Source organism: Acipenser ruthenus, chromosome 4 (genome assembly GCF_902713425.1).
Source record: "Acipenser ruthenus chromosome 4, fAciRut3.2 maternal haplotype, whole genome shotgun sequence".
Taxonomy (NCBI): domain Eukaryota; kingdom Metazoa; phylum Chordata; class Actinopteri; order Acipenseriformes; family Acipenseridae; genus Acipenser; species Acipenser ruthenus.
The window spans coordinates 80,618,048-80,645,816 of NC_081192.1; the positions used below are offsets into that span (position 1 = coordinate 80,618,048).

At 39.9% G+C, this 27,769-nt stretch overlaps 1 protein-coding gene across 1 annotated transcript; it reads right to left on the reverse strand.

The window, feature by feature from the left end:
* On the reverse strand, window positions 1-27,615 carry LOC117399221 (leucine-rich repeat-containing protein 3B). The gene is made up of 2 exons (XM_059022918.1): window positions 27,387-27,615; window positions 1-7,753 (listed from the first exon to the last, which is right to left on the reverse strand). Exon 2 carries the CDS (start codon window positions 7,586-7,588, stop codon window positions 6,815-6,817), a length of 774 nt encoding a protein of 257 aa, XP_058878901.1. The 5' UTR covers window positions 7,589-7,753; window positions 27,387-27,615; the 3' UTR covers window positions 1-6,814.
* Window positions 27,616-27,769: the final 154 nt, after the last annotated feature.

The following is a 27,769-nucleotide window of genomic DNA, read 5'->3' on the forward strand; positions in this document are numbered from 1 at the left end:
TGCACCCCTGTGCTAATGGATAGAGTGTGTGGCCGGGGGTCCCCTCTGACTCACGTGATAAGAACCCCCCCATCCCCTTGGCGGAGGCGTGGATGGCAGCGGCCTTAGAGGTCGGGGAAGTGAGCCTCACTTACCCCCAAAGGTTGGACCCCCGTCTCCCCGCATAACCCCACATCCCACAATAGTTCACGTGCTAATGCATAACATTTAAGAAAGGAGGAAAAAAAGACTAGACAAACAAGATGGATTTTTTTTTTGGACAAAAGAATGGGTAGAGTGAAATTATGTGTTTAACTGCTGCACCACGGAAAGGAAAAAAAAAACACCCTATTAAGGGGCAAAACCTCTGGTGGACCCGGCGGATCAGGTATCCCCCACTCCTGGCATGCTAACAATGTTTTGGTAAGCTGCAGCTATATCAGAAACAGATGTGCATATGTATGATTCTACTGCTGAGGTGGACTAGCACCCTAGGCTCTTAATTAGATGCTGATGTTGGCTTTTGCTGCTGAGGTGGCTGCTCCAGTTCTAAAGGAGTGAGGAGTGTAGAACAGAAGAGAAAGGCCTACTTTGGAGATAAGAGAGGCAAGGTGAGTTGAGAACCAATGTCTTGTAACTACTGCACGGGAGGAGCTGGTGAACAGTGGATCCGTCATGAGGAAAGGCTTCTTGCTGTAGATGTATCTGGACATGGCGGTGTAGGGAAATAATGGAGAATTAACCTCCAACAGTTGCATAAATTGACCCTGATGAAATTGATCTGTCTTAGAGATGCAGAGCATAATTAGGAATTGAGAATCTGGAACTAAGGGGATGTTGTTGGAACGGATGCTGAGAGAAAGGAAGCTGGAAAGGGATGGGACTGTATATTTGGAGCATCTGAGGATTCCAGAGAAAGCAGTTAAGAAACAGCCTTTTCGCAGGATTGATATGAGCAACTGTAGAATATCTGAAGATATAGGAAGTTGAAATGGGGAAGTAGGAGGGGAGCGCTTAGATATGCCATGGAGCAACAGGCGGATTGCTGGAATGGCCAGAAGAATCGGAGAGGACACTGACATGAGACAGTAATGGAACTGAATTCCAGAGATGTAAGATTTGATTGTGGAAGCGGAGAGGTTTAGAATGTCTTGTGCGTGGACGATAAAGACTAGGATCCAGTCTTGATTAAATGGAACTGGCTAAATTTGTTTGTTTGTTTTTTTTGCAGGAGGAGGAGAAAGAAGACCAGCCTGTAGAGTAGGATGATCTTGTTGATGGAGCTAGGGCAGTGGACATGTAATTTCTAGCAGATTGGAGAAGGTTGAAGACAGGAAAGCTCACAGGAATACTAAGTGCTGGTATTGTGGAACTTGGAGAGGTGCAGGAGATCCTGTGGGAACCAATTGCAGAAATCTGGCGATCTGTAAGCAAGAAAGAGCATCAGCTGCATTATGTGAACCGGGAGTGTTACAGGCTTCAATGAAGAAATTAAAAGACACTGAAATCCAAATGAGGTGATGTAGTAACTGCATTATAAGGGGAGAGGAAGATATTCCTTTATTGATGATATGGACTGTAGATTTATTGTTGCTAAAGAACGTGATAGATTTTCTTGACTATCGTGGCCCCAGATGTGAGCAGCTGAGATTATGGGATACAGTTCCAGAAGAGCAGTAGCTTTGACATGAGAAGAAAGATTCTGAATTTCAGAAGGGCATTCGCTAGAGAACCATTCAGTCCCTAGGTAACCCCCGAAACCTAAGAATGAAGCGTCAGTAAAGAAATTCAAATCATGAGGAGCTGAAATCGGGTCTTGATAGAAGAAGGACAGGCCGTTCCAGTGATGAATTAAGTAGCCCACATTGTAATATTCTTTCTTGCTTTGTTGAGAGCAGAGATCTGCTGAAGCGGTGATCTGTAACAGTGTGGTGGACTACCACCAGTAGTGTGCAGTGGCCTTCTGTAGAAATCTGCTAACGTGGAGGTCGTGACAGTGTGCGGTGGACTGCCGTCCGTAGGAGCCAAAGATGAGGCTGCTTTCAGGAGAGATGTAGAATGCATTCCTGTGAGGTCTCTGCAAAACCTATTGATTTGGTCAGGAGCAGTCTACAAGTGTATTGTCCATTGCAAGGTATGAGGCTGTTTTAACTGAAACACTGATAAATCGAAGGACATGGTTTCCGTACCTGACTGGCAGCTCACATCGAATTAAATATTAACCTGATTTGAAAATACATGACTTACGCAGTGAAAGGACAAGCTAAATTATAGAACTTGTGGTATTATACTGCCATCTGGACATTATGATTAGAATAAAACGGTTGGCTTTAGAAAATGCTGCAGGGTAGAATAGATTTGATTATTGTGATCAATAGTCCACATGATTGGAATGTTTATCCTAAATGCTCTGATGATGTATCATGCCAACACCTGAAATCTGGAGATCTTCTATAATATTGCAGCGGATCTGTGTAGAAAGAGAACAACGGTGGATTGTATTTTGTAAAGAGGAAAGTAAAGAGGAAAGTAGAATGGGCTGTGGAGGCGTTGGCTCACAAACCGCTGAAAACTCGGTTAAAAGAGGTCTAAAATCAAGACTGATCGACAAAATGGTTCTGCTGATAAGATGATAGCAGCTTTATCGGAGTATGCTTTACGGTACTCGTAGAAAATAGTATCCCCATATCTAACTGAGAGCTCCACGATGTAGAATAAAGTATTGCTCCAGCTCTTGATGGTGGTGTGGAAGTTACTGTCACATGACTTGAGTGTAACATTGATATCTTTACCTTTATTTATTTATTTTCTGATGTTAGGAGAGAGAGTGATGATTGATAGATGGGGCTGTTGAAATCACAGGTGGCTCGTCAGTACAGGCAAGTGAGGCATGGCCTGCTGAGTGTCGTTTATCTGACCATCTATGAAGACATTTTGCATATTCTTTATATATTTATTATTAATTAAATACAATGAATACATATTTTAGGACAGTTAAGCATGTATACAAGTAAGTTAACATAGGTCCACAAATTCGAAGATTGCAGTACTGAGGCACTGAGCTCACAGGGCCTCATGAAACTACCTGGTTACCATGGCAATGTAACACTCCCAGTAGTAGCTCAATGAGGGCGTTGCCGTGGTAACCATGGCCTATGTGGCAGAAGTGGAAAGTTGCAGCGCAGCAGTGTCATTGGAGTTTATGCTTTTTGTTTTGCAATGGTTTGTTTTGAAAGTGATATGCGAGTAGGCTTCAAGTAATACATTACAAAGCACAAAACTAGAATGAGAACAAAGCTGAGTTTCCCACGTTGAACTGGGAATTGAAACAAAATTAATGTGCTTATCCATTATTATTATTATTTTATTTTTTTTGTCGGCTGCTGAACGTAAGTAGCAGTGAATTGCTAAACCTGGAACCCACGTGGGGAACAGACTCAAGCGAGATGATTGAAGATCTACTGCGGAGGTGGGCATTGAGGGAGCAGAGGCTGCAATGGCGTCAAGACGAGAGTGTAACAGAATTGTGCGATTCTGTTACTGAATGACCAGGTGGGGAGGGAGAATACTGCTGCTTTAACACTGAACTGCTACAGAGGAGAACATCTTTACGAAAATAGCTTTCAGAATCTTGTTGATATACAAATCTTTAAAGAAAAGTCGGGGAGGGGCGTCTGCTTGTAGTTGTTTGCAGCGGATGCAAACAAAGCTTTGCAATAGATAAGGACAAGGTGATTGCTGTAGACGGGAATGTTGATGCCTTTGTCAAACAGAGCTTTAAAAAGTTTGGCGGAGGGCCAATAATGGAGGGTGAATAATGGAGCGGCTCTTGGAACGACGAGGCTGGAGATTAGATAGTTGCAGGCTTAACTGGCGATGCACCTGCTGCAGCGAGAATGAAAGAAGTTGAAGGACGAGTAAAATCTTCGGAGCAGGTAGGAAAATTGCTCTAAATCATCTGAGTCGGACGAGAGAACGAGCAGACGAGGTTTAGACATTAGTAAAGAGAGAAAGTTTAAGCACGTTTGACAGAGTCTGAGCGATTGCTAGAAAGCGAAAACACAATATGAGAAAATAAATTCAAAACGCAAGACTGTGTGAGATCCAGACTTAAATAGGAAATAGGAGAAGATTGACAGGGAAAGCAGAGTGGAGCCCCCGGATCTCGTCCCCTGAAATACGCCTATAGGCTAACACAGCAAGGTGTCCATGTCATGCAGAGTTGCCAAAGCGCACAATTTCTAGGAGACAAACGGGTACTGCTTGAACTTTAACTTGTGATACTGAGACTAAGCACCAAACTCGCCAATAGTGTATTACAGCAATGATAATTGTTTAAGCACAGAAGGACAGGCTTGTGTTATCCTCATTTTCACATACAGTTAGTAAATTATAATAAATTAAATCAAGCTAGAAACCCCCTACCATAGAAAAAAGGCATGATGTGTGCTTGTGTGAAGGTTGTGTGTAATCAAATTAACTAAATGTGTCTCCATTATAATGGCTCTTCTATTTTGATGATCATCTTGCCTTGGGCTCTGAGCCTAATTCGCACCAGAGAGTCATTTGTACCTAGCTATCCAGATAACCGCTTGATTCACCCTTGGTTTATTGAGACAGTAATTATGGCAATGGAATTGTATGCCCTGTTGGAATTGGTATAGAAAGACCTTCAGTGGGAAACAACTGCATTGTGTAAAACAGATCAAATAAAAATGGGGCTATTAAATTGGTGCTAGTTGTAATTTCCCTGGGGTAGTTTACTCATTAGCATTAAATGTAATAAAAATGGCCCAATACTTTTCAATCCAGTCACCTCCCTATGCATAGCAGGATATCCTGTCAACTGTGGGATACATTTAGGCATATTTCTGCAAAACGGGTTTGTGAGACCTTAAAGGGATGTTTTATATTACAGTAGGTATATTTTAATGTATTTCCTTTAGAGTTTAATGTCATATAATATATATTCCCAATTATTCTCTCTTGCTGATTCTGTTAGGTAATTACCCTACTTACAGTACCAGGCTTACTAACATTCAACCACTAAAAATGAGATGTTCACCTGTTCTCTCTGATACTGTGGCAACATTCAGTACAGCTGCACAGTCTAGCACATATTTCTATCTAGAAATTCAATGATTGAGAAAGGATGTTTTTGCTGGAATAGTTTGTAAGCATGGCAAATAACGATCTAAGCAGAAACAACAATGGAGAATTACAGAGAACTCACATAACAGGCTACTGATCACTTAAGATATTTCTTATGAAGGAAATGTACCCATTATTTAGAATGCTTGATGTACCATTCTTTGAAATACACAGGGATTCATCTTTGACAGAATGACAGTTGCTATTAGCAATGATTGTTATTAATTACATTTAAAAAAAACAGAAATTATGATACTATTTGAATCTCAACTGCATTTGATAAAAGTCTCCTTAGTAATCCGATTTCAGCCTAACCTTTTAAATGATAGTACCGGTAATAAAACTATTTAAGGCCTGGTCACTATCAGTTTAAATCTACATTTGAGTCTACTTCCTAAAATAAATGCAGACCAATTATATCAATTACTGTACTTTACTTACAGGACTGCTTCAGACTTAAAATACATTAGTCTAAATAATGTTTGGAAAACTGCCAACATTTATGATAAATTGCATTATGCAGAATTGTTTAATATTTTTCTATCGATTTAGATCTCTGTTCTACAACTAACTTTGGCCATACCAAGCTCTGCACTACACACTTATTTCTATGATACACATCCAACGTAATCCTCAAACTAAATCTAGTTGATCATCTGACATACAACAATTGTGTTTCTTATTCAGAACTTTTTCCTCCTGTGTGAAATTTGCTAAATATTTGTTCAAGGCAAATAAAATCCTCAAACTCCACATAAGTAAGCCTGTGGGCCATAAATACATTGACGAGTGACAGAAACGTTATGCTATGCAACAGTTCTGTCTTTCTGTGCCTTTTACAAACAAAAATTAAGCAAATTTTGCTTTAAAGAAATACAAGTTGATAAACCTTGTTGACTAAAGTTATTTCCCATGTACAATAGGTAGTTCTAACATGTTCTGATGTGGGGAATACGAAAGAACTCAGCTAAACCAGTAATACAGTATGGTTCCCTGTACCTGATTGATTCCTTATTACCAAAAGTGCAACAGACACTGATGATGTATTTATCTATCAACCACCTATTCCAGACAACCCACTAGGAGACATTGCAAACAGTCAAAGTTCAAAGAGAAATTTGACATAAACATCTAACCTTTATGAACATGGGGATTTAACCTGAGTCTCTTAGCTTCACCTAACTTTCCACATGGTTATGCTTTGCAACATCCTAAAAGTGGTGGACAAGCAGTATTACAATAAAAGGACTAGATATGTGTTAAAACCCCAGTCCTTATCGTAGCCCTCTCTCCAACTCTGACCAAAACCTACCCTTGCATTAAATATTTTCTAATGTTAATAACAGAAGGATCTAAAAGTTCCTTAGTTTATCCATCACACTGCTTGCAACACAGCGCTTGCAACACAACATTCCCTTTGCTTTGTGTTTTTAGAATACAGTAGCAGCATGTACTGAAGTTTACTGTACATTTTACACATGGATAACCAAAAGAGGATGAAATAACTATAAATATTTTCTCATTTTGGTTATCACTTGATGCTTTAAATGTTAACACTTTTTTCCCCAGCAGTTATTCTCTCTATTTTATAAATGCCACTACAGTTTGAAAAGGATCTGCTGTAAAATGTTTTTCTTTTCAAACATTTCCAGAGTATTTCGGCCATGTTACAGTTTACATGATGTCATACAACTGTACTTATATCATCTGCTTCATCTGGCTTCTTCTGCTTGCTTGGAAGTGACTTCAAATATTCAAGATGCCTCCTTGCGTCTTCCTGGTTTTGTCGTACATAATACACCACATAAGAAATCACCATGGTGAACCAGCCAAACATGGTAACCAACATGGCGTAGTCTGTAGTCTTTTTGGGCAGATTGCAGAGATCGGCATCAGCTTTTAGGAACGGTCTCCCAGCATGCTCCTCAAGTTCAGAGGTCTTGCAGATGACACTGTTGGCGGACTCATGGTTGGACACCATGCTTTTTAGAACCTGCTGAAGGGTGCAGTCACAATGCCATGGATTGTTGGCGATCTGGGCTTTTGCCTTCAGGTTGCTGAAAGCGTTCTTATGCACGGTTTTAATCCGATTGTCAGAAAGGTCGAGCATCTGCAAGGTTTCCGCCACGCCTTTGAAAGCGCGCTCGTCCACAAACCCAATGATATTTTTGGACAAGTTAAGCACCTTGAGCTGGTGCAGGTCCTTGAAGATTTCATTGGGGATGGAGGTTATCTGGTTGGAGTCCAGGTAGAGGAGAGAAGTGTCAGGTGGGAGATCCTTGGGAATCTCTTTGAGGTTGGCATTGCTACAGCTGACATTTAATCCACCAGTGTGGGAACACAGACAACCCTTTGGGCACATACTGGCAGAATGAAAGCACAGTATCATCAGGACAAAACTCTGTAACAGCAGACACATGGAGAGGGAGCGAGTTAACCACAGGTCCACCAGATTCATGCTGGGCTGTCGGCATAATCACATGGCCTCCTCCCCTAGATTACCCAAAAATCGGCATCAATGACACCCATTTTTGTAGCCTGGATCTCACTGTCTCAACCAGCCCGAAGAGAGGGTGGCATAATAAGTTTATTTCATTTTGGATCCACATTGGTGCAATCTAGTCTGTAAAGAAAAAAAAAAAAGATGTTAAAATGTGGTTTTAATATGTGGTATGGTATAATTTGTATAACAGAAATATAGAAAATATGCACTAAATACAGTAAATTTCCATTCATGTTATTCCTTTTTTTTCTCTACCAGTATTAAAACACAGAGTTAAAAACACAGTTTTCTGGAATCCCTTTGTTTGTAAAGCTGCAGCAGCAATGACATTGAAATGGCTATCACTGCCAGCACAGGCAGTTCTTCCTTGGAGGGGAGTTTGGTATCTCTTTGCCATCTTTGAAACCATTATGTTGTACTGATATACATCCTTCTGGTGGTTAAAAGTAATCCCGCCTGGACTAGTGTTGATAAACAAGTTTTATTGGCATTTTACTGTCATCCTACAGGGTACACTGACACTCTCCTGTGATTGCAAATGTACTTAGAGTGGCTGATGCAAATTATTGACAGGATACTTTAATAAAGAGGAACCTACCCTGGTATATCTGCACTGTAATTTTACAGTATTGTTACAAAGAAATGACAAGTAAAAAAAGAATAATATTAAAATATGTCAATTATATGCCAGTCTTAAAAATGTAATGGGCACATTATTTAAAAAATCTTTAGATTTTTTTTGTACTTTGGATTCCCGCGGTCCCCATCTGGGCGCTGGACGCTTGCGGTCCCCCCGTCTGGGCGCTGGACGCTCACGGACCCCCAGTCTGGGCGCTAGTTCCTCCTCTTCATACTGCGTGGGGCATATGGCTAAAGTGTGCCATAAGCCCCACAGCCAGGGCACAACTCCTCTGCGAGGTTCCTCAACACGGCCCTTAGCTGACATTCCTCCTGCCAGTCGATCACCTCCTGGTCCTTTCTTCTCATTTTTTTTTATTATTATTATATATATTTTTTTTCCCCCAAAAAGGACAGGAAAGACAAAACAAAAAAAAAATTCTCTTTTTTTCCCAAACACTCCTGGTCTGACGCTTGGAGGCGCTGTTATCCCTCTTCGGACACCATATGTGAACAGGCTGGCTGAGTGATGATGTCAGACCCAGGAAAGGAAACACACAGTACTGTGAGGTGATGTGGTGAATTGAATGCGCTGCTGTGCGGTTTATTATAAAACAGACAGAAAATAAAAGGTTTGTAACAACAAAACACAAAACAAAACGACGCGTTGGCCAAAGTAAATAGACAGACAAACAAAGTGGACGAACACTAAACAAATACCGTGCTGGAGCTTCCAGCACGAAATAGTAATTGTTATTTTTATAAATCTCCTTCTCTCTCACCCGTTCTCCACTCATGAACACACAACCCCGAGTGAGTGCTTTGTGCATCTATATATACTGTTTGTGCCGGGATTCAATTACTAATTAATTATTCACTTGAATCCCAGCATGTGAACCCCGTGCTCACATATTACATACTTTAAATACACGTGAAGTGCTATCCCCATGCCTAAATACAATTATACATTTTAAACACTCGTGCTCATTACCCACATTATATCCTGTGTACCAACTACAATACACCAACATTAACACACACAACATACAACATATAACACACAAATGCACACAGGGGCGGGGCACATTGCCACAGATGCGTATGACCCTCCTCCCCCGAAGACGAGCGTCCCGCTGACTAGTTTCCAAATGTTGGCAAGTATGTTACAGTTAACTAAAAAAACACTGGTCCGGGATCATCATCATGCTGGAACTGCAATGGGTTGATCATGTGAATCAGGATATTTTACTGCTCTTTTAATCTATTAATATTGACCATAATAGGACCTCAGCAGTTATTTGGCAGCTAAAGAAATTCACAATTAAATTACTTTTTTTTTTATTATAGCCATTTATTTTAAAGAGACGAGAAACGGTAAAAGGGAAAAGATGTTATAAATAGTACTATTTCCATGTTAAACAATATACAAGAAGACTTCTTTAGTTCCTATTTAATATTAAAAATGTAGTAATATTTCCAATCCAAATATAGTCATTGTTGCTTAGTTACTAGCACATCTGTGTTAGCTAAATCGTTAGCTGATGGATAAAGGCTTGCACTGCTAAGGTCATTTTTATTGAAAAGGCCAGCTGTTAACAACCCTGATTTAGATAGCACATGATCCCATGGAATATGTTCATACATTGTCACAATAAACAGGCATGCCAAAAAGAAAACCAATCCTTTATTCTAGGAAATTGAATATTTTAACATTTGGGCTGCAGAATCCAGATTCACATTTATTTAACCCAAGATGTTTTCAGTAACACTAATGCTTGGTATTTTATAAATATTTATCGTTTGGAGATTTTAGGTACACGGTACTACAAATATCAATGGCATTTTGGCTACAGGGAGATTCCTGCACAGTGTACCCTGGTATCAGCTATGTGTGCAGTTTCTGTGGTCAGGAGGAGATGGTTTTTCATGTGTACAGCAACTGTGAGAGAATCAGGCCACTGTTTCAACTCCTGACAGAGTTGCTGCAGGGGCTAGAAATCTCATTTACAAAACAGCTTTTTATTTATGGAACCTCATAGTTTTAAAGAAGGACAAAATGTGTTTTAATTAATTTTATTACATGCCAAGCAAAGCTGGGTATTTTAAAGTCTAGGAAGAACAAGCTGTCAGGAGCAGGGCTGGATTAATAGGTTTTTTCAATGGCTGCTTTTAAATATTGGTAGTTTAATACTTTTTGTCTGTTTTTAGTAAGAGTGCCTTGTTTGTGTGTTTTTTTTATAATCGATTTTAACCTGACAATGCTTATTGTTTGTTTTTAAGGTTTTTGATGCGCTGGAGAGGATCCAGCTGATCCCAGAAGCCAGCAGGAATCTTAGTTTCATATTCTTGTGGTTTTATCTTATTGTTGATTTACTCTCTCTCTCTCTCTCTCTCTCTCTCTCTCTCTCTCTCTCTCTCTCTCTCTCTCTCTCTATCTCTCTCCTCAAAGTAAAGATTAGAAGAATTTAAAGATCTTAACTTTGTTATTAACACAACAATTTTTATTTTGGCGGCAAAGTACCATAAAAGAGCGATGCTTGTTAAATTTAGGATTAGATTTTAAATACTACATGCTAATTGTCACAGATGGCTCTGGCACGTCCCTGTTGTGCTGGAAGTCATTAGATCCTTCTGCATGGAAGGCCTTGGTTGCAAGGGTGTGCGGTTCTTTGATAGACCCAGATTTAGTTCAAATGTGTTTGCCCACTGACGATGGGAATGAGAATGTAGATATGGGAGCCCAGCTAACAAGATTTAAGTTTTTGCAGGTATCAGGCTTTTAAAGACACACCTGTGGTGGCTTTGACAGACTCACTGAGAGCAGAAACTGACCCAAGACTGTCACAGCTACTGGAAGCAGGCTGATCTTTGGGGAACAAATTGAACATTTATGAAACTGCAACAAATATTGTAATGACTGTAATGTGTTTTAAAGAATATAAAACCAGTAGAAAATATTATTAGCAGATCTGTGTAAGGCCTGTGTGGAGAAGTTCATTGCATTGAAGGTCGGACTGACTTGCTGAAAGTTCCAAACCTCTCTGCAAAAGAGGTTTCAGGCAAAAGCATCTTTTTTAATTAGACTCAGAGCCTTAAAACATTCTGATCCAGCGAGAGCAGAATGGCAGAATCTATGGAGCATAGTTAATATGCTAGAAGCAATCAAACTAGGTTTGATTATGGTAAGAAAAAACAAAAGTATTTAAATAAATAAGAAACCTAATATAATAACATTTAGTAAATGTATGAGCAGTCCCAAGTTTAAATATTCAATTAATATTAATAATTAAAAATTAGCCTCTTGCCTTCTGTGTATATCAATGAAGTAAAATAGAATTGCAGTTTATAAGAGATTGCTATATTGACACACCTGAATTGGAACTACATGTTACAAAATAATTTAAAAGTATAAACTGTAACTCTAACAGTAAACTTGCTGAAGGAATACAACTAATGCTGTAACCTCGTTCTCATCTGCTTGTAGTAAAAGCAGTGTTGAAGATGACTCATTAGTGTTGGCCAATGAAGCAGGGTTTTTTGTTGGTCAGCGATTTAAAAGCCAAGATCCTCTCTATTATGAGCGATATCGTTAATATTAAGAGAGAAACGCTGAAGGACAAAAGTAAAATAACTGTGAGTGTTTAGTGTTTGTTTGTTTTGTTGAGTCAGATTGTACTGTTTGTTATTTATTAGACAGCTAACATGATCTGGAGCTGTCGCTTAAGGCCAGCACAAACCCGGACAACACCTCACCATTGTTCACGGCTAAATTGTAATTACACCACTTGCACGTTAGCACTCACTGTGGACTTGTGATCGTGTGTGTGTCTTGTGTGTGTTTAATACTGTGTATATTATTTCAGGACTGTAACCCGTAGTTTAAACAGTGCAATACACATTGCTGTGTATGGCCTGGGATTATAGTTTACTGTCTCAAACGACCTGGATTACAAACCTCCCCCAAATAAAACATTGTTTGGACACTGAAATCACTTGTTTGTCATTACTTGTGCACCGCATCATGTCTACACCTGCGCACTGCAGCCACTTTGCCACAGGATTCTAACAATTCTATATATTTTTTTTTGGGGGGGGGGTGGGGGGTTCTGTAATCAGATACATTTTACTGCAAATAAAGTGCAAATAAAAATCAACTTCTCTCTCTCTCTCCCTCTCTCTCAGGATTGTGGGTTTGTGGGAGGAGCTTGCGGAGAGGAGGCACGCCGGTGCGGTAGGACCGGGAAATTTAAAAATATTTATTTACTTATTTACTTACTTACTTACTTACTTACTTACTTATATATATATATATATATATATATATATATATATATATATATATATATATATATATATATATATATATATATATATATTTAGTTGTTATTTGTGGTGTGTGTTTGTTAGTTTGTGTGTTTGTTTGTTTATAGATTAGTGGTGTGTGTGTGGAGATCCCGTTATGGGATCTCATTCCGGAGGGTCGGGGGCTCTCACTCGCCGACACGGGGTACGGTGCCTGCCTGACCCCGGGGTGTCGGTGGAGGAGTACCTGCTGGCAGTAGGAGAGGTGGTGGGTTTTGAAAATATTAGGTCAGCGTCAAGAATGAACAAAGCGCTGGTAATATTTTTAGCGGAGGTGACGCTTGTAAACAGGCTGGTAGAGGAAGGTTTCACAGTGAAAGGTGAATTTGTTCGGTTTCTCCCTTGGTGACTCCAGTAACTAAAGTGATTATTTCTAATGTGCCCCCATTTTTAAAAAAAGAGTCATTAGAAAAAAATCTGTCTCAGTTTGGCAAACTTGTGTTCCCAATTAAAGATATTCCTCTAGGCTGCAAAAATAACAGCGTTAACAGGCGTTTGTTTTATTAAATGATCCCAATCAAGTTATTAATGTAGCCTGGAATTTTAATGTAGAAGGGACTAATTGTGTGGTGTTTGTTAGTTCTGAAACGATGAGATGTTTTTTCTGCGGCGAGCAGGGACACCAGGGGAAAACCTGCCCGAGAAGGGAGGCTAGAGCCGAGACAGGACAGGAACAGGGCAATGCTGGCGGGGAGGAAGTAGGGGCTGTTGGGGGTGAGCGGGAGGAAGAGTCGGCTCCTGCATCGCAGCCGCAGCCAGAGCCCGTGCAGACCGAGGAGGAGGCGACTCAATCGCGGAAGGAGACCGGAGCAGATCCACCAAAGCCAAGGCCTCGTACAAAGAGGGTGAGCCAGAGCCTCCCAGTGACGGGTTCGGAGCAAAATACAGCAACTGCTGAGAATGGTGAAGAACCATTCAGGGAAGTAGTTAAGAAGAAAAGATTTAAACATAAGGCTGCAGAACTTCCGAATGGTAGAGCGCAGCAGGTGCAGAGCTCCGAGCCCGCGCTGACAGGGAGACTGCAAGCTCCAGCCGGGGCGCCAGTCCCTCATAACGCGGGGGAAGAGAACACAGTGTAGGGCGAGCCGGGTGCGGTGCAAGACTCTGCGCTGGCTGAATCTCAGCTGCCTGTAACAGTTGTGGCTGGAGAAAGGGAGGAGGCGGCAAAGGCCGGTGCTAAGGAACTGAAGGGAGCAGCGGAGGAGTTGACACTCGGGGGCGAGCAGGAGGACAGCGCGGATGAGATGGGAGAGGAGCTCTCGGACTCCTCGCTTATCTCAGACATCCCCGATAGCCAACCCGCCAGCAAGAAAAAACTATATACGCTGGAGCAGGTAAATAATTTTATGAAAGAAACAAAAGGGGAAAGAGGGGTAGAAATAGAGCATTTTTTCCCTGATCTAAGATTATTTCTCCACTCCGCTCATGTTATTACAAGGAAAGCAACAATAGAAGAATTTGATCAGCCCAAACGGTACAGATTAAAAAAAATTGTTCAGAAAATTAAGAAGGATCTGAACAATGGTTCAAAATTTCATGTTTAATAATGGCTGTTTTATTCTTTTATTACTTGTTTTAGTCTGTTGGGTTTACTTTTTTTAGCCGTGATGGAAAAGTGTGTTTTTGCTTCTTTTAATCTAAATGGCTGTAGACAGTCTTTTAAGAGGGCACAGCTTTTAGAGTTTTTAGAGCAGAAGCAGACGGGGGTGTTTCTGTAGGAGACGCACTCTGATCACGAGAACGAGGCGGCGTGGCGAGCGGAGTGGAAGGGGTTGTGCGTGATGAGTCACGGTGTCAGCACTAGTGCAGGGGTGGCTGTGCTTTTTAAACAAAATCTAAGGGCAGTTTTACTAGATATGGAAGAAATAGAGAAGGGGAGGATTTTAAAAGTAAGAGCCAGGCTGGGCAGTACGGTGTATGTTTTTATTAATGTTTATGCCCCCAATAAGGGGGGGGGGGGGAACGAATTTTAATTTTTAAGAAATTAAAGCAAGCTCTTTTTAATATGAATAGTGATGATGTGGTGGTATTGGGAGGAGATTTTAATTGTACTATTAATTTTAATATTGATAGAAATAATGAAGAACCGCATCCTCAGTCCTCCAGAGAGCTGGCTGCAGTGTTAGAGTCCAGTGACCTGGTTGACGTTTGGAGATGCTTGCACCTTAATTCACGACAATACACCTGGTCTCAATCTCATAAAAACTGCATATATAGAGCAAGACTAGACCGTTTTTACATTTCTAAAGATTATTTAAATAAATGCATTGAAGCAAGAATCATCCCCAGTAGTCTCTCTGACTACCACTGTCTATTATTTACAGCAATAATTCAATCAGAGCCCCACAGAACATCTTATTGGCATTTCAATATAAAATTATTACAAGACATAACATTTAGACAACAATTTAATTTTTTTTGGATAATTTGGAAAAAAGAAAAAACACATTATAAAGATGTAAGACAGTGGTGGGACATTGGCAAAATACAAATAAAATTTTTTTGTCAACAATATACTATAAATGCAACCAGGTCATTGAACGCAGCTGTGAGAGCTGGAGTTAAAAATCCTCCTCCTAGAGGAAAGTCTAAACTCAGATTTTAAAGAGCAGACCCTGGAGTACCTAAAAGAGCAGAAACTTGCGCTGGGGAGCTTGCTGAAGGAGAGGGTGAAGGGGGCGATCGTACGTTCCAGATTTGTGGAGCTGAGAGATATGGATGCCCCCACCAGTTTCTTCTTCAACTTGGAAAGGAAGAGAGCAGACAGCCGACAGCTGTGCTGTATCAGGACTCCTGGTGGGGAAGAACTGCATACCCAGGAGGAGATCAGCACAGAGGCGGTGCGTTTCTATAAGGAACTTTACAATAAAGAACAGTGCAATCTAAAGGACACTGAGCAGCTGCTCCAGGGGTTACCCAGCCTCAGTGATGAAGAGCAGGCTCAGCTGGACGCACCGCTGACCTACCAGGAGCTGACCACTGCTGTCAAGCAGCTCTCCAGCGGAAAGGCTCCAGGGATCGATGGACTGCCAGCAGAGTTTTATAATACTTTCTGGGACATAATAGGGGAGGATTTGCTCCAGGTTCTGAGAGAGAGCCTCAGCCACAAGGAACTGCCTCTCAGCTGCCGCAGGGCAGTGATTACACTGTTGCCAAAGAAGGGAGACCTTTGTCAGCTAAAGAATTGGAGACCTGTGTCACTTTTATGCTCCGATTTAAAGATTTTATCTAAAACAATCGCAAACAGATTAAAAAAAGTAATTGGAACTATTGTACATATGGACCAAACATATTGTATACCGGGTCGCTCCATTTTTGATAACCTGTTTTTTATTAGAGATTTTTTATCTGTAAATGATATTTGTGATTTTAATGTAAGAATGGTCTCCCTGGATCAAGAGAAGGCTTTCGATAGAGTCGACCACACCTACCTCTTTAAAACCCTGGAGGCTTTCGGATTCGGCCCTGTTTTTATCTCTTATATTCAGCTTTTATATTCCAACATTTTTAGTATTTTAAAGATTAACAATGGGCTGAGTCAGCCTTTCCCAGTGTGCAGGGGTATAAGACAAGGCTGTGCCCTGTCTGGTATGCTGTATTCGTTGGTTATAGAGCCCCTGATGCACCAGCTGAGGGGCAGGTTGGCTGGATGTACAGTGCCCTCCTTGCCCTCCACACCCTCCCCTGCCACAGTGAAAGTGTCTGCCTACGCAGATGATGTGACTGTGTTTGTGAGTGGGGATGCTGATGTTCAAGCACTGCAGCAAACTTTAAATGAGTTCCAGAAAGCATCGTCTGCCAGAGTAAACTGGGCAAAATGCGACACTTTCCTGTCTGGCAGCTGGGATGAGGGCACCCCTCCTGTCCTGCCTGAAGGGCTGGAATGGAACAGAACAGGCATTAAAGTGCTGGGGGTGTACCTCGGAACGCAGAATTATATGAGAAAGAACTGGGAGGGTCTGTTGGACAGGGTGAGGGGGCGGCTGCAGAGGTGGAAGGGACTGCTGGCCCAACTGTCCTTCAAGGGTCTAGTGTTGGTCATTAATAATCTGGTGGTCTCTAGCATGTGGCACAGGCTAATGTGCCTGGACCCACCCCGAGGCCTGGTGGAGGAGATCCAGAAAGTGCTGCTGGAGTTCTTTTGGAACGGGAGACACAGTTTGAGGCCGGCAGTTCTGTACCTCCCCAGTGATGAAGGGGGGCAGGGGCTGGTCAGCATTGCCAGCAGGGTGGCAGCCTTCAGGCTGCAGGCGGTACAGAGACTCCTGTACACTGAGGAGGAGGCTCATTGGAAGAGGCTGGCTTTTTTCCTCCTAAATAGAGTCAGGGGGCTGGGGTTAGGAAAACACCTGTTTTTAATTGAGAACACCAATTTTAGTAAAGCAGGACTTCCTCCTTTTTATCAAAGTATTTTAAATGCTTGGCAGCTGGTGAGGGTGGAAAGGGATGAAGAGTCCCTGACCGGGCAGGCCCTGTTTGATGAGCCCCTATTTTTTAATCCACTTTTTCCAGTTAAGTTCCTCCAGTCGATGACGCGTTGTGCCAGGTTTTTAAAAGTAGGTATAACCAGGATGATCCATCTGTTCAATCTTGAGCTCTCCTGCTGGTTAACTGCCTCCCAGCTAGCTGCACAGCTGGGCTGGCACTCTGAGAGGCTCGCAGAGAGACTGATGGTTGAGCTGAGGGGCTGCCTCTCCCCACGGCTCAGGGAGGTCCCGAGGGAGGAGCTGTCCAGAGGCACAGAGCAGAGACAGAGTTCCTTATTCCCTGGGATGATTGTGTCACCAGCAGTAGGAGAGGGAGGAGAGGGGGGTGGAGAGAATGGAGGGACATTGCTCACTTTGCACAGTGTAGAGGAAATTGTTTTTCATGCAATGAATAGTAAAATTATATATAAATTGTGTGTTAAAGCCATGGAGTACAATAGGCTAAGGGGTCTGGTAGATTCCAAGTGGAGAGTTCACTTATCTGTAGAGGAGGGGCGCAGGCCGGTGTGGAGGGTGCTGTACAAGCCGCCCCTCACTAAGGGAGTTGGGGACCTGCAGTGGAGGATTCTCCATGGCATTGTGTCCACGGGCAGGTTTCTCCACAGAGTGGACCCCAGTATTAGTGAGCAGTGCGCTTTCTGCTCAGCAGAGGAAACCATTTATCATGCTTATAGTGAGTGCGAGAGGCTGCGGCCACTTTTTAATTTACTGCAGGGAATCCTGAACGTTCTAGGGGTTGTTTTTAGTAAGGAGCTTTTTATTTTTGGGGTTATGTACAGTTTTAAAATGAAAAACAGGTGTGTTCCAATTCATTTTTTATTTGGACAGGCAAAATTGGCTATTTTAAAGACAAGGAAAAACCAGCTCTCTGGTTCTGGATTGACCAGTGTGGTGGGTCAGTTTAGGGTGCTTGTGGTCAGCCAGATCAGAGTAGAGTTTGAGTATTTTAAACTGGTCAGACTGGTAATCTGGAGAGCTTCCAGGAGAGGTGGTGTGTGGGAGACGCCTTGTGTGCTGTGAGTGAGGAGGGGGAGCTCCAGTTTTTGTTTTAGTTTTTAATTTTATTTTTATTGTTTTACAGCGTTTTTATTAATTTTGGTTTAATCTGTTTTTTATCAGAAAGAAAACACTGTTTTTTTTGTTTTTTTTTCAATTGATTTTTTATGATCCTTCTTTTATTTAAAATCTATTTTAAGGAGAACATGATGTATTTTAAGATGTTTTATATTGATAGGTCTTATTTTTGTTGTGTTTTACCTTTATTGATTTTTAATGGATTTTAATTGGAATGTTTAATAAAGGATCTTAAAAGTCAAAGTCTCTCTCTCTCTCTCTCTCTCTCTCTCTCTCTCTCTCTCTCTCTCTCTCTCTCTCTCTCTGTGTTTACTGCACTTCTCCTCAGGTGCAAAAGTCATCCCCATTTCTGAACTGCTGAGTTGAAAGAATGAGTCATCTTGTCTGGGAACATGAAAAGTCACATTAGAAGCTGCCACCCATTCTGAATGAATCAAACACAGTGCACTGATACTCACAGTTTCACCGCCCCTGGAAGCCATATTCAATCAACACAGTACAAACCTGTTTTCCCCACTTATGGCCAATAACAACTAACCACTATTTATTAACCCTAAGGTTATTTACATTTGCCTTTTTTATATTCAGACAAAGAATATTAACATTTAAAATGCACCAAAGGAAGAAAAAAAATGCCACCTTCCTCTTAAGTCATAAAAGAAACATGTCATCACAGATGTAGTGGTTTTGTGGAACGCAAGGTCCCAAATGTCTCAGTGTACAGTATTGCAGGAATTAAGCTATGCCTCCTATTGGCAGAACAGGGTGGTGTCCTGAGAACCAGCATTAGTATAAAAAAGGAGAAGCCTTAGTGTGTTGCTGTCCTGTAGTTACCTCACATTGGTTTCTTTTTTTTTATATAATTTAGTAGTCGCCAATTAGTTTTTTTTGTAGTTTTCTCCCCAATTTAATAGTGTCCAATTATTTTTGTTTAGCTCTGCTCAAAGCTACCACCCCTGCGCTGACTCAGGAGCGGTGAAGATGAGCACACGCTGTCCTCCGAAGTGTGTGCTGTCAGCCGACCACTTTTTTTCACACTGCAGACTCACCATGCAGCCACCCAGAGCTACAGCGTCAGAGGACAACGCAGCCCTGGGCAGCTTACAGGCAAGCCCGCTGGCGCCCGGCCAAACTACAGGGGTCGCTGGTGCGCAATGAGCTGAGAACACCCTGGCCAACCTAACCCTCCCTCCCTCCGGGCGGCGCTTGGCCAATTGTGGGCCGCCCCCTATATAGTTGTAGTCAAAAAGTCTACATACCCCAATGGAAATATAATGTCTAGAAATTTCATGAAAACAGAATTGTAGGAAAAATCTTTTGTCTACAATTACTTATTTCAATATGATAATGCACAACATAATTGTAGAAAAGTCTAGAAAATGCTCGACTGTAGGTGAACATTCTTAGAGAGTATAAAAGGGTTAGGCATAGGATGATTGCTGTCATTACCAATAAATAATATGGGAAAAAGTAATGAGCTACAGGTAGTGGACAAAAAAATGGAAACACCTGGGTAAATGAGGAACACCAAGTATATTGAAAGCAAGGGCTTCCACACAGGGGTGGCTCATGCGTTAATTAAGCAAATAACATCCCAGCATGCTTAGGGTCATGTATAAAAATGCTGGACAGGCCTGGTTGCCTATAATTATGGCTAGCATGGCTGCAAAAGGAGACCTCAGTGACTTGGAAAGAGGGGTAATTGTTGGGGCGTGTTTGGCAGGAGCTTCAGTGACCAAGACAGCTCAACTTGCTGATGTTTCACGAGCAACGGTGTCTAAGGTGATGTCGGCATGGAACTCCGAGGGAAAGACATCATCAGCAAAGGGCAACAGTGGGCGGAAACGCATACTCCAGGATCGTGATATCCGTGCATTCATTCAAAGTGCAAGGCAAAACAGGCAAGCAACTGCAGATCAATTGACTGCAAATTTCAACCTGGGGCGCGAGCAGCCAGTTTCATCAAAAACGGTCCACCAAGAACTCCACAGAGTGGGATACCATAGTGGCCAAACGCCCTATTAAGTGACTTTACATTGATGTTTCCATTTTTTTGTCCACTACCTATATCTGAAGACCTTAGGCAGAAAATATGTTATTGTCATAAAGCTGCTGAAGGATACAAGAAGATTTCCAAGGATTTGAGTATCCCAATTTCAACTATTGTTTCTATTATCAAGAAGTACAAGACTCATGGTACTGTCACAACGCTCCCTTGGTTTGGAAGAAAGAAGGTTCTTTCACCAAAAACAAGTAGAAGAATTGTGAGGAAGGTTAATAACAATCCGAGATTGACTGCCAAAGATATTCAAAGTGAATTGGCTGCAAGTCGGACTGGGGTTTCCATTTCAACTATAGGTCAAGTATTGCATGGTGAAGGTCGGAATGGTCACAGGCCAAGGAAAAAGCCACTTTTAGGAAAAAGTCACAAGGACAACCGTTTAAAGTTTGCAAAACGTCACTTGAATGATGGATATGAGTTCTGGTCTAAGGTTTTGTGGAGTGATGAAACAAAAAAAGAGGTTATTATTGCTAAAGGTGCCTCAACTAGCTATTAATTTCATTTTTCTTGTCAGGGTATGAATACTTTTGAATTTGTATTTTTAGAGTCTTACAAAAAAAATTGCTGAAATAAATAATTGTAGATTATCTATCTATTTCTTGTAACTTTATGTTTTTAGAGGCACATATTGTACAACCAAGTCAGAGATTTGCTATTTTAACAAAACAATGCAGCACATGTTCACTTTTTTATTTGAATTGTTATGTTTAATTTAACTATTTATCTATTGAAACTCAACGTTAGTTCAGTGTGCACTTCTGAATAAATATTGAGCTGATTTTTGCACAAAGGCCTTTTTTAATAGTTTTTGTTTCAGATATCTTTAAGTTGGGTTTAAACTGATTAATACAGTTAATGTAGATTTGTTTTCTATTTAAATCTAAAAATGCGTTTCACCACCCTGTGGTTAGTAGTTTTTCAATTTGTCCAAAGGTACTGCTCTCTGTACTACTAAAAGGTGGACATAAAAAATTAAATATTCTACAATTTAGCATTTACTGTTTTTCAGGTAAGCATTTAAATATTGTAACGATCTGTGCATTTGTGTTTTTGTACTGTAATTCACTGTTATGGATGGTGTGGGTGGTGACGGCAGGTTCAGGAAGCAGCACAAACACAAAGGATATGGGGCTGAAACTGCCGAAGCAGGATATTTATTAAATAATAAAAGTAAACAACTTCAACAAAACACAAAATAAAGGGCTCACTGGCCAAAGTAAAAATAAACACTAACAAATAATTAATTTTTATAACAACAAGTACCTTGTTCGCTGGCTTGGTAGCATTCGCTCTTACTATCCTTCACTCTCCTCACAACTTTTCAAACTCTCCGCCGCTCTGAGCTCAGAGTGGGTCTTTTATACTGTGGCTGGAGCCTTAATTACCCATTAAATAATTACCTTAAGGCTCCAACCACATTCCCACGAGGTACTTAGGGATTCAACCCCATCCATGCCAACCACATTGTACAAGACCGGCTTTTCGCCCGTCTCAAATAATAAATAATAATGTCGGACGGCTTTCGTAAGCTCTGCACCCCAATTTGCAAATGGGGGCAGAACTAATGGTATAAGATGGGGCTGTGCCCTGCATTATGTTTTGTTGGTTTCCATTCTGAGTAAATGTTCCTATATTCTGTGTTGCTGTTCAGAGCCGTTGTATAATAAGTTGTATAATAAGTCTAGAGAGAATGATCAATTTCGAATGTGACAACGCTATTTTATTCTGCTCTAATAAATATTATGCTTAATCCTGAATTGTCTCGCAACACCTATTTTTTAGACCGTGAAATAAGCAATTTTTACTGTGAAAAATATACAGCCCTAACTATGGTCCATTTCTGGGGAAAAGTTATATTTTAGACTCATTGGACGGGAGAATTATGCTGAAGAATGCTTCAGATTCCTGTTTATATTTCTTGGCTTATTTAAAGCAGTTTGTTTTATGAATTTTCTTTGATTTCCAGTGAGGTCTACATGTATACTGTACAACTCTTCTGTGTTCTGTCCTTTCATGCACTGTTATGCCTGATGCTTTTAAATCATTCTTTAAGTCTTGGCTTTTAATGCTGAATTATATTTTTAGCTGCTCAGACAATTCTCCTACCTGCTGTACCTGTAATTTTCTTTGGATGTGCATTTCGTTCAAACATTTCAGTTGAATTTGTTCTGTGGTACTTCTTGATTATTGCTCTGATTGTAGATTTTGGTATTCCATGTTTCTTTGATACTGTTCTGTAGCCATATGTATTGATAGTTTGCTACAAGTGCTTTTCTCAAACATGAATCCAAAACCAAAACAGCACACCTTTATATAAAAGTTACTTTTGGAGACTGTAACTAAGGGGAAGAACAACTACTTACAGTCGAATAATCAAGATAAAAATAGTCACCACTTAAAAATAAACCAATCCTGTACTTTAGAATGTCTGGTTCTTTATTTGTGTGTACTGTTTTGTAACTCTTGTTTGTGCATTATATTTTAAAACGGCTTAGATTTTTTTTTAAAACTATTTATTCATGTTCTAAAAAGCCATTTTAATGTTTTGGATTCAAACTGCAACTTCACTTCTGTCCATTTGAATCCATCGGTGTCAATTCAAACAGCTGAATCCAATTAAAACATTGACATTGCTAGTTCATTACTGGTGTAAACTTTAAACACACAAAACTATTTTGATCTTGCTACTGCTCATTTGAGTGCGATTAGTCGACTACCAGTTTCTGAGTTTAACTGTCACTTTTCTAGTCGACTATTTAGTTGTACCCCTAACTGTAACTACAAGAAAACTACAAAATGGCCACCAAGCAGCCATATTAGGATGGAGGTCATGTTCACCCCACAAAGTTATTGAGCAACTGAAGGATGTCACCATTAATTTGGTGGTCATGGTGACACATGAGCCATCCACATAAGCGATGCTTAATAAGGCATGACAAATATCTACTTTTAATTTGAAAACAATATTAAAAGCAATCTGCCCGCGGCTATGGCTTCTCAATAGCTTAAAATAGAATAACTGAAGGAAAATGAGACAATTAGCACTTCAAATGTGCAAACAAAACAAAACCACCAACATGGACAGTAAAGCAAATACAGGCAAGAATCTGCCAACACATAATTGTCTTCGCAGCAACAGAAAAGTTAGACTACTCAGTGTCAGGACTATAAAGTGTGAAAAAACTTTAACCCACTGCGCACCCAAGCACTGCTACAGTAGCATCTACTCAAGAGTACTTGCAGAAACAAGGGCAGTAATCTCCAGGGAGCTGGCAGAGACACAAATCGATACAGAGGATGTTCTAGTAGACAGTCTGACCCCGATAATTAGGACAGGAGATCTAGACCCATCAGCCTACATAAGATGTTAAATCATTGATTCAATAATAGGCAGTAGATTTATATATCAACTAGGTTTGTGCAGACACTCATTTTTTTCTGAGTTATTCCCTTTGGCATGTTTAAGTTTTTATGCATTAATAAAAATAGAACAAAACCTCTTAAAAACAGGTTGATCACAATACAAAGCTTTCCTTCATCTAAACTATCACTTATAATTGGCCTTGAAATCACTGCAGAATGCTGCTTTTTTTGCTGTGAAATTAACACATTTTAACAGGCTTAATTTAATACCTGTTGGCATAAGGAATTGCTCGAAAAATATGGGTATTTGCACAGCCTATTATGGGAGCACATCTCATTGTAGCAGACAACAAACACATTCAGAAAAGACTGATCCTGTTTGAAAAACCTCCTGGACTTCTTTGAGGAAGAGAATGGAAACAAATAGAAGGTCCAACTGGTTAAAACATAGGAAGCACAGAGCACTTCTAAAGGGAGTAACTCAGCTCCCAGTGCCTTCCAGACCTGGGGCTCGGTTCTGTATTGCCAGATCGTAAGTTAAAATATGATGGGTCTTTCGACCAGTTATCACCTGCAATCTCCATCAGTTATCACCTGTTTCTATATTCCAGTCAAATCGTAGTTGGCGTCGTGTTTCAATACGACAGGTAGACTAGCCAATGTATTTTGAATGGTCTTGGAAATCACACTTGCGTAACCACTAGTCATATGACTATAGGTTTAAGTGACCTAACACCCCGTTTTCTATCTAATTTATGCTGTATATGTAATTGTATATATTCCTATCAGACTTGTAGTCAAATCCTCAAACCTCATGTCCGGGTCCTGAGTCTGAGTCACTATCATTCGAGTCTGAGACCGAGTCACAAGTCCTTGACTTCAAGTCTCGAGTCCTTGAAACAAACTCAAATCAATTTTCATTCAACTAGTGGCAGTAGTGGGGGAACAGTTTATCTAACAAACGTTGTCCAATATCCCTCAGGAAAATGCACAATACAAAATAAAAATACAAAAAATTATTTTCAATTTATTTTTTCTAGCTAGAGTATTCTATTTGCATGCCTTTGTCAACTTGTCTGTAACTATCTTCTTTTCTTTTGGAATTGGAATACCGTTTGACTGTACCTGAAGTTTATAGATATGCTCAAGTTTAAGTTTGTGGACGTTGCTTTTCACTTTGATAGACGCCGTGATCTGGACTATAGAGCCGTTGTATTGTTAGAAAGTGGTACATTGTCAGAATGTGGTATGCGTACCACAACTTGACTCAATGTAATGGCAGAACGTGTACGATGCCATATTTTGGTACATGTGCAATCCATTGCGATCTGATGGGTGTTTTCTTATTGTCTAAAAGGTTTACCATTAATTATACATTATTTTTTTGCAAACTTAAATTGGCAACAGATCAATAATTTCTCTAAAAAGAAAAAAAAAAATTCACAAGGTCCACTGCAAAGTTGCACGAGTAAAAAACAATGTACATGGCCCAATGTATTGCATATGATAAATATTTGCATACTATTTTCTTAACGGTGGACAAATACATTAAAAACGACGTAAAAGACTGGAAAATATGATGTAAAAGACCAAAAACAGCATAACGTACCATATTTGAAAGGCCGCTTCCCTGCTTTCTTAGTGGAAGATGTTTAGGCATATGCAAGCAAGTACGCGTACCTGAAAATAACACTACACAGGTAAGAAATTAAAGTTACTTTCACCTCTGCCAATCTGATTTAGACATTGCTAAAACTGTATATATATATATATATATATATATATATATATATATATATATATATATATATATATATATATATATATATACTGTGTTTTTCAATAGTAAACTTAGTATTATTTGTTTTGCAGTATGTTTCACTTTCATTGTATTTGCTGTAAGTCTGTAATACAATTATGTATTTATGAGATTGTGCTTTACTTCATTTGATTTCAGATCATGTATTTTTTATCTTTTCTCTTTTACACAAAAACATTATTTATGTATTTCCCCTTTGTGTAGGCTCTTAATGGAATAACAACATGAAGTTCACACAAGGCAGATTTCTAGTTTGACGCTGCACAGTGATTGTTAATGTGCTTTTTCCCCACATCCACAGTAAATTATTCAATCAGTCCTTCTGTCATATCAGTCTGATATAACTGCAGGTTTGACGGTAGGCAATTTTTACACTGAATTTGCCAGTTGAATTCACTGACATTGCTTGCAAACAGTGATGGCGTGTGAATGTACTGGACAAAAAAGAAATAAGCATATGAAGAATGTGTTGTATACTTATTTTGGCTAGCTATATCAGTATTCAACAAACCAAAATATAACTCCAGTTTTATGCAATGTATTCCAAAAGTACAAAGCTATTGTATTAAATACAATTTGTGAGGTTACAGTACCACTTTTTCTGTTTTGTTTTACTCTTAAGTGCAATATAAAATTTCGTTTTTTGTGAAAGGAAAATAGCAAATAACTAATAAAAAATGTTGTTTGTTACTAGTTTTGTAACAATAAAATAAAGACACTGATATATATGGTCAAATCTGTTGAGTCCCAGCAACTTATAGTACTGCATTATGATACAAAATCAGCATATTTAACAAGCATGTCATTTAAACATACACATTTGCAAGTAAGCTTTGCTTATCCTCCAGGTACCTTCCCTACTCACAGTTACACCACATACTAGTGCTCTAACACTTGCTCCAGCCTTTCCCTTTAAAAACATGCAAGAAACACCTGAAAACTGAGACATTGTCAATATTTAAGCGTATTCAAATTCATTATAAGATGTAAAACTTGTATGTGTACATATACATTAATACTACATATTTTACCATATTAATGATTTGTTCCCAAATTTGCCCACATTAATAATTATCCCAGATTCATTTCCAATAGGAAATGAACCAAAATAAACTACACAACATCATACAACAATACCTTCTCCAACGTCCTAAAGGACCATCTTGAAATGTAGGACATGCAGTAGGCTAGAGATTTTTCAAACATTAAAGACAAAATTCAAAACATATGTTACTTTGACGATCTAAAGGAGATCTTTATAACCAGTTTGTATTTGTATTGGTGACATTTATTATTATTATTATTATTATTATTATTATTATTATTATTATTATTATTATTATTTAATGATGCTTTCTAATGCAGTCTTATATACTGTGGCCTGCATTAAATGTTGTTTTAAAATACTAAAACAGTGTTTTAGAATAACAAAAACAAAATCACCTTAGCAGATGCGAAAAGCAATACAGACCTTGGCACTCCATGCTAAGCACCAAGTTGAACTTCCCTGGGTCTTTACACTGTTTTGTCTTTTATGGATTCTCAGCGTTGCCACTGCTGCCCTGAACTGGCGCTGATGTGATTCTATATAAAGCGCATACCCCAACCCTCCGAAACTGATTTATCGAACACAGGATAATAAGGAAATAATACATACATGTTACAAATTAATTAGAAAACCGTTTTGCACTTAAAACATAAAAAAAAAACATTTCATAAAAGAAAAAGCACTGTACACGCCCTAGGTACGCGTAATGCCATAGTTTACAGTGAATCCGTTATTATTCCCCATACTAGTTGGTAAACAGGTGTTCATGCTAATGGGCAACATACATACAACATACATACAACATACATATATATAATTACACCAGATACGAATGCGTAAATACTGGTTTGCCCAAAGAAAACATGCCTAGAAACCTCAGAGCATTTGCTTGGAGCAACAGGCGTCATGCATTTGCTTACCTGCAACAGCATATAATTGAGAAGTACACCAGCCAGCGTAGTTATCCTAGTAATTACACATTTTGACTTGTGTGATCTCCGCTTCTTGAATACAATACATTTGGCTGTAGGCGTTTGAATCTAAGCAGTTTCTAACCGTATTCGATATTCAACACAGGAAAGGAGTGTTGACAAGGGAGGTCCCAGAGAGAGGCTCGATGCGATTCCCTGGGCGTGCAGGCTGAAATGAACGAGTAAAGCGGAGGATGATCTGTTGCTTGCAGTCCGCACGGACAGCGTTCAGTTATCTTGTCTCACAGCCCTGCCCCTTATTTTGGTCTGTCGTTTACTGTGCATTTACCAGGTCACAAATAGTCAATGTCATTGGCAGTTTTTTAGAGCCT